An 11392-nucleotide genomic window follows, 5' to 3' on the forward strand; every position below is an offset into this window, starting at 1 on the left:
TATTCGTTCTTATAGATATTAGTTAGAGAAATTGTTATAAATGACGCAGATCCTACTATGAGATACAACATGACAAAATGTCAAACACAAGAAGAAGTATGTAATCCTTTTCAATCTCTTTTTTATTATATTTACTTTTAATGACTTGGGTATAAGGCCTTTATTTTTAAAGTTTGCGCATGACATTTAAGATTTTTTCATTACTTGAAAGACATTGTCAAATATTTTTTGTTACAGTTTCAAGAAAAGACTAGTGTTGTTGTTATAGCAAGGTGATAATACTAAATTTGACATGTTTTCCAAAGAAGATTCTTATTAAAAATTTGAGTTTCTTATCTAAATTTTAATGCTGCAGGGGTAGATACTGTCCACTAAATAGGTTTGTTGAAACTTAAAAGCATCTCCATCTTCATCTATCTATAGGAGATCATGTAAGTGAAACATACTCATCATAATCCCTACAACGATTATGCTAACGCTAAAACACTAGAAAACAATATAAATTTAGAGCACTTTTTCTTCAAAGTAATTTGTATATTGTATCTCATGTAAGTGCCATGACTCTCCCATTGTTGTCGTGATCAATTCAGGAAAAATGTTGCTTTTCCTGAGATCATGTTATTATATCTTAACATGACATTAAGCTTCTGAAATAGTAAAATAAGGTTACATCATTTGAAAGAAACATATAAAATCTGTGTGGATAGTCTTCACTAAATAATAGGGTGATGTTTATGTATATATTTTAAAATAATATAATATAAGTATATGTATTTTTATTATTGGGTGTTAAAAATAATATGGTGATGTCTATGTGATTAAAAACAACATGGTGATATGTTTATTTCTTTTGAAATGAATTCATATATCTTTTTATCATTTCAAATACAAAATGCATATCTTTTTGATAATTTCAAATACAAAATAGAACATCATATCTCTTTTTATCATTTGGAATACAAAATGGAACTCCATATCCTTTTTATCATTTGAAATACTTCACATCCTTTTTTTTATATCTTTTTATCATTTGAAATACTTCACATCTTTTTTTATGATTTGGAATACAAAATCTAAGTTCACATCGTCCACCAGAGACAAAAATAAATTAAATTTAGAGACGCGGATTGCTTGCTTACTCGAATAGATTACACAATGAATGCAGTAGGTGTTATAATGTGAGTGTGTTTTTTTCACGTCAGCCATATATGTGTTTCGTTTTGTTTGGAAGAGAGGCATGATGCCCTGGTCGATGTATTGAGGTCATGATATATGTTGTGTCAGTTAAACAAAACAGTGAAGAGGAAGCATGGAAATCTCACACTACCAAACAGACACCAGTACGGGTTGATTGATTAATGATAGGAGTGTTTCTATAAATACTTTTATTTTGTTTTGTTTCAATGATAAGAGTGTTTCAATGTCAAATATAGATACTTTTATTTTGTTTGCATCAGATGAGATGCACCGTGCAGGGCTCCATGAAGAAGATATTAGGCAGTGTTGTGTCCATTAAACAGAAAGAGAAAGGTGTAGATGAAAATGACTATAACATGATAAAAATCTCAAACACCCATATTGGAATGGTGAAAATTTTTCCTTTATTGCGTATACATCACTATACACGTGGTGTAAAATTTTACTTTATTGCATATAGATCACTATACACGTGAGGGAAAGAGTGGTTTTATTTATTTATTCGGTTAACCGCATAACAACCCAATGAATGGTGAGTGACTCACTCGTGGCATGAATGAATGAATGAATTAGATGAGTGGGCATCAAGCCAATAATTTCCTTTGGAGAAGTTGCACCAGGGAGGTGTCGATCTGGAAAGCTTTGACCAGAAGGGAGGCATCAACCGGGGGAGAGGCTCCAAACAAGGATTGGGCGACCTGCTGGGTTCCCGGAAGCTGGCTGCTCAGTGCAGAGATGGCCACAGCGTTGCCATAGCCCACGTTCTGTTGGAAGTGCACCAGACCTTTGGGGAACACGAACACGTCTCCCTTTTCAAGCGTTTTGCTGAACAATTTATTGGCAGTGGTGATAAAGCCGACTGAGAGAGTACCCTCCATGACCACCAAGATTTCTATGGCCCGCGGATGAGTGTGAGGGGGATTAAGGCCGAGAGGAGCAGCGAAATCAATCCGAGCCAAGGAGATTCCCAAGGTGTTTAAGCCTGGTATCTGCATTACATTGGCTAGAGTGACGTTGGATCCCATCATGTTACCTGTATCCCCTGCAATATCTAGGCCCCTGAACATGAAGTCATCTGCAGTAACCATGCTTGCATCCGTACACGGGAACCCGTTCACATTAACTGCAATTACAGTCAAATAAACATATATATATATATATATATATATATATATATATATATATATATATATATAATCAGATTCACATCACATGAAACGAATCGAAACCCTAATCGCATGATCAGATTATATTGTTATTCACATCGCATGAAACGAAACGAAACCCTGATTAGCAAACACATGATCAAGGCCTCAAACTCAAAGTCTTACATACCTCTGCTCGTCCTGTCAGGCACGCAAACATCTTGTAAAGGATTGTTTAGTCAATTTAGTGTTCCTAAATTGATGTCATTAATTGTCAACCCGAGGCTCGTAAGCTGATGAAGTGAAGGTGTACTATATGTACTTAAGCAACCTCTTAGAGTCTTTTTGTCGTTTGGGGGTGTTGTTTGTGGTTAATTTTATCTTCCTAAGATGGAGTGATGATTATAAACAGATGAGTGAAAGTGTGTGTAAGGTGAATTCTAGATGAGTGAGAGTGTGTGATTAGTGGTTTCTAACTACTTGCTGAAAAGGAAAAGCTTGAAAGAAATAAATAAATCAAAATGAACTGAAAGCAAAGAACCACTTTCTAATGGCATTAGACACCACTCATGCTGCTGCAAATGAAAGGTAAGAAAATCACTTAAAAGACCAATGATAATGTTTATCTCTTCCTAACTCTCTGCCTCTAACACATAGTACTGTGTAAGACACGATTAGGAAGTAGCTAAAGATAAGTCTAAGAAATGATAAAAAAATGAGAAAAATCTACTTTAAAGACTAGTTGTAATGTTTTGCTCTTTCTAACTCTCTGCCTCTAACACATAGTACTGTGTAAGACACGATTAGAAAGTAGTTAAAGATTAGTCTAAAAAGTACCCAAAGCCAGCTGCGAGTTATTAGTATTCTGATCTCTAAAAGATAGACAATTTATAATAAAGAGACCATTCATATGTTAGCAGACAACTTTTGAGAAATAAAACTAAAAATCAGCTATGAAAATAAAGTAAAGGCAGCAACTTAGAATCTGTCAAATGAAGCTACCACTAGATATAAAGCAAATACACAACACACAAGCAATCCCGGGTTAAAAACCTGCAAAAGAACAATGCTGATCAGCTTAAAATAAAGGCCAGAAATGAAATAACATGAAAATAAATCAAGCTGTACATGTTTCAAGAAAAGGAAATGCTGAATGGAAAATAAGGAAATGCGGAGCATAAAGTACTATACAAGGCTAACATGAACAGGGGCCCTCCATTCATATAACCCAAAGAAGACTCAAGGTATTGGAAACTTCAGAACAGCACTGCTTCTATTACTCCATGTGCAGAGAATTACAGTCAAGAGTGCTAGAACAGCACTATTAAAACAGAGTTTTGGAATGCACTAAAATGATAACGAGTTCATAAAACACAGCAACTAAAAAGTAACATAAGCGTACGCAGACGCAAGTTTTTATAGGCATCTGAAAGATGGCCTAATGCGTACAGCTAAAACTGAAAAATAAACTAACTGTCATGCGTAATTAAGGTTCAATAACACGTCATAAGCCTGCGTGGATGAGCTGAACAAATAGCACAGGAACCTCGAGCACCTTGATTCCTAAGTGCCCATGTGGCTCATTTGGCAAAATGACACGTGGAACCTTGAGATTAACAAAAAGGCTGCGGGATCATCAGATGGCTGCGGAATCAGCAGATGGCTGCGGAATGCCTATAAATATGTCAAAATCTAAACAAAACAGTCACACATTAGCAAAGCTCACTTGATCATGCTTAATGACATCTAATGTAATGATCTGGGTGGTTTTACAATGAAAATGATGCAAAAGAGAGAGGTAAGTGATGAAAAACAGTAGGTAATAGTGGATGATGAGGCGTAAGTTAGAGGCTCTACATACCCCCACTACGAGGGCATTACATGTCCTCATGCAAAAACACTGCTTAATCAACCTGCTGTGATGCCTCTGCCAACACATCTAATCTCCTCTTCTTCCTCTGTGTGGCCACATTGACTCTTGGTCTTTTCATCAGACATCTGAATTTTAAATTGATCAAAGCTCTGTTTAATTTCTTGCATCTCTTCTTGAGCTTTTTGTTTTCCTTTTGCCACAGGCCCATATGAAGCATGGTGTTATCTTGGATCATCTTATCCAATTTAGCTTGCTCCTTCAATTTTTCATTTTCTTGCATGATATGGCGATTTAGAACCTCAATCTCAAAAATTTCCTGTTTTAATGAGTGAACTTGTTGCTCCAAAGGTTGAACAGTGCTTGGGCCAGCAGCTGCTTGCTCCAACGTCTCCAGATAATTATAAACTTTCTGTTGATCCGGGTCAACCTCAGGTGACTTCTTTGGACTCGGTTCATACTCAAATTCAGATCCATGTTCATGCTCAGGTTCATGCTCAAAAGGACTCTCCTCACGTGGAGGACTAGTCTCAACATATTCAGCGTGTGGAGGACTTGTAGCAACCTTTTCAGGTGTGCTCAAGTCAATGATGAGTGACTTTTTACCTTTTGTGGCCCCTACTTTCTCTTGTATCCTTCTGCTCCTTCTCACGGTGGTAGTGCTCTGTTTTTCTTTTTGTACCTTTTGCTTCTGTTTTTCCACCTTTTTGGAAAGGGCAGTTTCATGGAGTTTGGCCATTCTTTGAGCTAAAGGCTGAGTGTCTTCCTCACTAGAATTCTCAGGAGTGAGGTAGGTTTCTTGGACTACAGCTTTGCCTTTATCTTTCTTTTGTTTCTTCCCTCTCTCTATTCTCTTTTGAGCAACTTCCTGGACAAGTTCTGCAAGAGTTTCTGTGATGACTCCTTGGGCTGTTTGATCAATGTTCACAGCAGGCTCAAGATCAATTTCATGTTCAGAATGATGTACATCAGTTTCTTCTTCAATCTGTTCTTGGACAGTTTCCTCTTGGACAACAGTTTCAGGGGTAGCCTCTTTTCTTTTTCTTCTACTCTTTCTAGGCACAGAGGTTTCTCCTGCTTCTTCAAAATGGTTTCTCACAAGAAATCTCTCCCAGGTATCTCTTTTTGTTTTCAACTGTTCCTCAACTAGCATCTTAACAAGACCATGATGACATAGATGTGATTCAATATTTCTTGGGTTCTTTTGGGCCATTGAACACATTTTCTTAAGACTTGAGAGTAGAAAGTATGGGAGGTTAATATCATCTCCTAAGAAATGCATCATGACCTTTGCATGGTAAACATATAAGACTCCAAATCTTCCCTCACAAGTGAAGAATTTTTGCACTAATAAGAGTAAAGTTGTCCATTCTTCCTTAACATAAGAAACAGGAATCCCTTTTGTAAAGATGCTGGTATCCATACCTGGGTTCTTTAAGATTTGCTTCCACTGTTGATCTTGAACTGACCGGTTCTTAAACCATCTTTCTCCAGTCTGTGGGAGTGAGGTAGCTTGTGCTATGCTGCTCTCAGTGACTGTGAACTTTAAATCCCTTATCTCCACTTGATTATCTTTATCTCTGAAGGACCGTGCAAAGGCCTTCGTAACCTCTTTGTGGTAACCTCTGAACTTCTGGATGCATTGTAGCCAGTTTGCTTTTTGCAACGCTTCTTTAACCTGAGGATATCCCTCCAGAAATTTTGAACCCTCTGGTTCTGCCCTTAAGAGTTTCCCCATTGGCTCTACGGCTCTGTTCTAGAACTTTGTGGAAAAGGAGGTTACACGGCTTCAGCAATAGCCTTAACACAGTAAATTTACGGCCTTGACACAGTGGATTTACGGCCTTAACACAGAGGATTACGGCCTTTTGATACAGCCGTAACAGACTTTCACTGGTAATCAGAATTAGCAGAGAGGAATAAAACAGAGTATGGTTAATGGTGGCAGCGTAGTGAGCACAGCGTGAATGGAATGAAACAACGTGGAAATGAAACAGCGTGAATGGAATGATATGAGCGTAGGAGGGTAGAAGGGTTATGAAATAATGAGTGGAAACGGTTAGGTCCTTAGGTTTCGGGCGTAGATTTACACTTGGCTGCGGGATTATGTCATAGAGAGACGTAGTACAGTAGGCTACGTCACTTAGGTACGAAAGCCTTAATGAAAGAACAGCCGCAATTGAATTTCAAAATCGTGATACCTAAGGACTGATAGATTTGGGAGATACGTGGATGTATGGTCGCATGATGGGAGAAACTGGTAATCATTACATTAAGTGGCAAATAAACATAACCCAGAAAACTTTGCAAAATGAGATAACCGTAAGTTTAGGATTTTAAATCATACCTCATATCCGCGCTTGGATTTGCCTTTGATGATTTGCCACTAACCCTTCATTGATTTATTGCTGTTGCATGACTCTTTTCATTTATTGTTGATGACTACTGAACTGTAAAAAATTTTCAAACAGACTGTGTTTTTCTTATGCAGGTGCAGAGGGCTGCGGAATGGCTGAATGGCTGCAGAATTGCCAAACAGCTGCGGAAACTGTAGTGGTAACCTCCGGCTGCACAAAAACAACTTTAGCTATCTAAAAATGACTTTATTGATGGAATGGAATGTAGTGAATGGATGGATGGATGAAAAAAATGAAGTGGAGTGAAAATGAATGAAATGGTGGATGAAATGGTGGTAATGATGAAAATGAGATGAAATAAGGAAGATTTTTTTTTTTTTGGAAAACATGAGGTGTCAGGTGACCCTGATTTTCACCTCAGGTTTTCTGCATGGGACTGCCAATCAGAGATTGGTTTTCAGGCTCATACATTTATTCTTTTTTTCTTTTCTTTTTTTTTCTTTTTTTTTTTTTTTTCTTTTTTTCTTTGTTTTTTTCAAAAACCAAAGATTAGGCTGATGGAGGAGAAGAATCCTTCTCCACCAACCTGATTGCAGAATCTTCTTTAAACAACTTGACAAACTCTTCTTTTGAGAATGGCTTTTGGTATATTTTCAAGCGATGTCCATTCACAATAAGAGGAGTATGAAATTCATCAATAGTTTTCACTCGAACTGCTCCATTGCTAAAGACTTCATCAATCTCATATGGCCCAAGCCAATGAGTTTGAAACTTTCCTTTGAAGTCTTTGAACTTTGAATCAAACAATAGAGCCCAATCTCCTTTCTGAAACTTTCTTTCTTTGATATGACGATCATGCCATTTAGATCTTTGGTGCTGAACTAGATCGGTCCTTAGAATTGCATCTTGTCTTATTTCATCTAGCTCATTTAGCTGGTCCATTCTGTGTCTTTGAGCTTCTGAGAGGCTCATTCCCAATTGGACTGCCATCTTGAAGGTCTTGATTTGGAACTCAATAGGAAGCAGGACTTCCTTCCCATAAACAAGTTCATAGGGAGAATGTCCTGTTGTGTTCTTCCATGTAGTTCTATAGGCCCATAAGGCTTCAGGGAGCCTTTCCGCCCAATCTCTTCTATGAAGATGAACAGTCTTGGTGATAATGCCTTCAAGAACTTTATTGGTAGATTCCACTTGGCCATTTGATTGCGGATGGTATGGAGTAGATGTTCTGTGCTTGATCTTATATTCCTCCATCAGCTTCTCCATCAATTTAGATGTAAACTGGCTGCCCTGATCTGTCACAATTTCCCTTGGGACACCAAAACGAGTGAAAATATCCTCAAAAAGAAATTGAACAACTGAATTTTCAGTGGCAGAAGGCAATGCTTTCGCTTCTACCCACTTAGTAACATAGTCAGTACAAACCAGTATATACTTCTTTTGCTTTGATGGTGGATTAATTGGTCCAACGAAATCTAGAGCCCATTTCTCAAAGGGTTCGATGCATACCTGAGGCTGTAGAGGCATTTCATTTGAAGGAGTTGGTTTCCCAACTCTTTGGCAGCTGTCACACCTTCTAACATACTGCTTTGCATCTTTAAAGAGAGAAGGCCAATAATATCCTAGAGAAAGGATTTTATAGGCTGTCCTCTTGTCAGCAAAGTGCCCGCCGCATGGTTCATCATGACATGCCTTAAGGATGTCAGGCATTTCATCTTCCCGAACACACCTTCTGATTATACAATCTGGCCCTGTTTTGAACAATTCATTAGAAATCCAAGAATAATGTGCACTCTCCTGAATGATTTTCTTTTTCTCATTAGGAAATAAGTGTAGAGGAAGCTTCCCTGTAACAAGATAATTAGCCATATCTGCATACCAAGGAGTCTTGGTAGTCACTGCAAACAAGTATTCATCTGGAAACTTATCTTCTACTGGAGAATCTTCATTAGTGTTTTGGATTCTAGACAAGAAATCAGCTACTGTGTTTTGTTTTCCAGGTCTATCTAACACAGTAATGTTGAATTCTTGTAAAAGTAAAAGCCATCTTGTAACTCTACCATTAGTGACAGGTTTGTTCATTAAATATCTTATGGCAGAGTGATCAGTATGGACAAAGGTTTCATAGCCGGTTATGTAGTGTCTCAACTTATTAATCACATGTACCACAGCTAAGAACTCTTTTTCTGTAACAGTATAATTTAACTCAGTGGGAGTCAAATTCTTACTTGTGTAATAAATGGCATAAGGGATCAAGTCCTTTTGTCCCAAAACAGCTCCTAGAGCTGTATCTGAAGCATCAGTAGAAATGTGGAAAGGGAGTTTCCAATTTGGCCCCCTTAAGATGGGTGCTTCAGATATTCTAGTCTTTAAAGCTTCAAAAGCAGATTGACACTCAGGATCCCACTTGAACTCACAGTCCTTGGTAAGCAATTTGAAAAGAGGGGATGCTATCTTAGTGAAGTTTTCAATAAATCTTCTGTAATACCCAGTAAACCCAAGAAAACTTCTAACATCCTTCTGGCAATTCGGAATAGGTAACTTAGAGATGACCTCAACTTTGGATCTATCAACCTTAATCCCATCTCCTGAAATATGATGTCCTAAAACAATCCCTTCAGTAAACATCATAAAACACTTTTCATGACTTAAAGAAAGATTTGTTTCCTTACATCTTACCAGTACTTTTTCTAAATTTTCCAAAGCTTCTTCAAATGTATTACCATACATTGTGAAATCGTCCATGTATACCTCTACACAATCATGAATCAGATTTGAAAAGATTCCTAGTACAACCCTTTGAAATGTAGCGGGTGCATTGCACAATCCAAAAGGGAGTACTCTGTAGGCAAAAGTTCCCCAAGGACAGGTAAATGTGGTTTTGTCTTGATCTTCAGGTGCTACCTGAATTTGATTATACCCACTAAAACCATCCAAGAATGAGAAATACTTTTTACCTGCTAAAGTGTCTAGTACCTGATCAATAAAAGGTAGAGGGAAATGATCCTTTAAGGTTTCCTTGTTCAATTCTCGATAATCAATGCAAACTCTCCATTTACCATTCTTTTTGGGCACTATAACCAAGGGAGAGACCCATTGGCTATCTGAAATGGGGTAAATGAAGTTTACCTTGAGCAATTTCTGAAGTTCTTCTTTCACGATTTCCCTAAGGTTTGGATTCATCCGTCTTTGTGGTTGCCTAATAGGTCTGCTGTTTTCTTCAATATAGATGTGATGAATACAAGTCTTAGGATCGATTCCTTTCATGTCAGTGTATTCCCATGCAAAGGCAGTGGAATGTTTTTGCAACAGTTTGGTTAATTCTTCTTGTTGTGGTCTTTCCAAGTTTTTGTTAATGTTCAATGTTTTTCTTGGAAGGATCTCAACTGTAGAACTACCAAACTCTTCCATTGAGAAGAGAGACATCTGTCTAGAGGAGAGATATTCAATGTCTGAATCTATCTGAAAATGTGCAGAGTCATATTCTAAAGATACTTCAAAATTTTCTAATGTATTTAGAATTTGACTGTCCTCACTAATCTCAGAGATGGTTAGAACAGGTTCAATAGTATCTTCATCCTCTACCCATTCATCTTCTCCTATTTCTGTTATTCCCTTTGCTGGAGGATACAAGTTGAATTTCTTGGTAGAATTACCATCTGATATATACATGTCCCCAGACCTACAACTTATGAAAGCATCAGCTGTGGCCAGCCAAGGTCTTCCTAAAATAAGAGGATGTCCTCCTAGATTGTTCTTGGGAGTTAAAATCATAAAATCAACTGGATATTCCCAAGAATCTAGAGAGACTGGAATATCTTCCAATACACCATCAGGTTTAATGATTGATCTATCTGCAAGTTGCAGCAAAGTAGGTGTAAAGAGAAGGTTAGGAAGCTTTAACTGATCCACGGTCTGTCTACTCATGATGTTGATAGCGGCTCCTAAGTCAATCAAAGTATTTGGGATTTCAACCCCATTAATATGAGTTTTGACAATAGGACTACCGGGATCCACATACTTTTGCATGGTAATCTTACCCATCATAATGTCTGCAATTTTTCCAACTAGATGTATCCTTTTGGTATCTCTGGTTCTTTTTACTGTTTTCTTCAAACTCAACTCCTTTATTGTCTTTGCTAGAATGGGAATTTCCTTAATGGCTTGTAACAAGGGGATCTTGATACAGACATTCTTCAATTCATCTAGAAAGCTATAGTCAGGCAACCAAATTTGCTTTTCCACCCCTTTGTCAATTTGCAATCTTTCAGGAAAAGGAGGTGTGGCTAAAGATGTAGGTTGCTCAACTATGGGAGTTGTAGAGATTGATTCTTTTTCTTTTTGGATATTTTGGTTTTGAAGTGATACTTCAGAACCTTTATTGGCTTTGAGAGATTCTTCCTCAGAAATGCTTGGTTGTTGAACACTTGTAGAAGGTTGATCTAGGATTCTACCTGATCTGAGTTGTACTTCATTGAGAGGAACAACCATATAGGTAGGGAATGGTTGACCTTCCATCATGTAAGCATTTTGAGGGTTCCTATTATTCGGATTTGGTAATGGCTGAGAGGGAAGTTGATTTGATTTCTGCTGGGAGAGTTGAGAATTTTGATTTTGTGGAGGAGGTTGTTGTTGTTGAGGGTATGGCAATGATAGTTGTTGACCTTGATTTGGAAGTTGTGGAGCTTGCTGATTCTGAAATGATGGAGGATATTGATAGAATTGAGCAAGTCTCGCATAAGGATTTTGCATGCTTTGCATCCATGCTTGAAAAGCATTTTGAGGTTGAGGCCAAGGTTGTTGCCAAGGATTCCAATTTGGTT

The 11392-nt window shown here is 37.7% G+C and overlaps 1 protein-coding gene across 1 annotated transcript; it reads right to left on the bottom strand.

The window, feature by feature from the left end:
- Window positions 1-1781: 1781 nt before the first annotated feature.
- Window positions 1782-2581, bottom strand: LOC149257240 (germin-like protein 1-1; the record flags this gene model as incomplete). The annotated part of the gene is made up of 2 exons (XM_089461246.1): window positions 1782-2320; window positions 2533-2581. Coding segments are annotated over 2 exons (588 nt in total), but the record flags the coding sequence as incomplete, so codon positions are not given.
- Between the last annotated feature and the right edge of the window lie 8811 nt (window positions 2582-11392).

The sequence above is a fragment of the Pinus tabuliformis genome, chromosome 6, assembly GCF_031772625.1.
Source record: "Pinus tabuliformis cultivar Carrire ecotype Pingquan chromosome 6, CPIR1, whole genome shotgun sequence".
NCBI lineage: Eukaryota > Viridiplantae > Streptophyta > Pinopsida > Pinales > Pinaceae > Pinus > Pinus tabuliformis.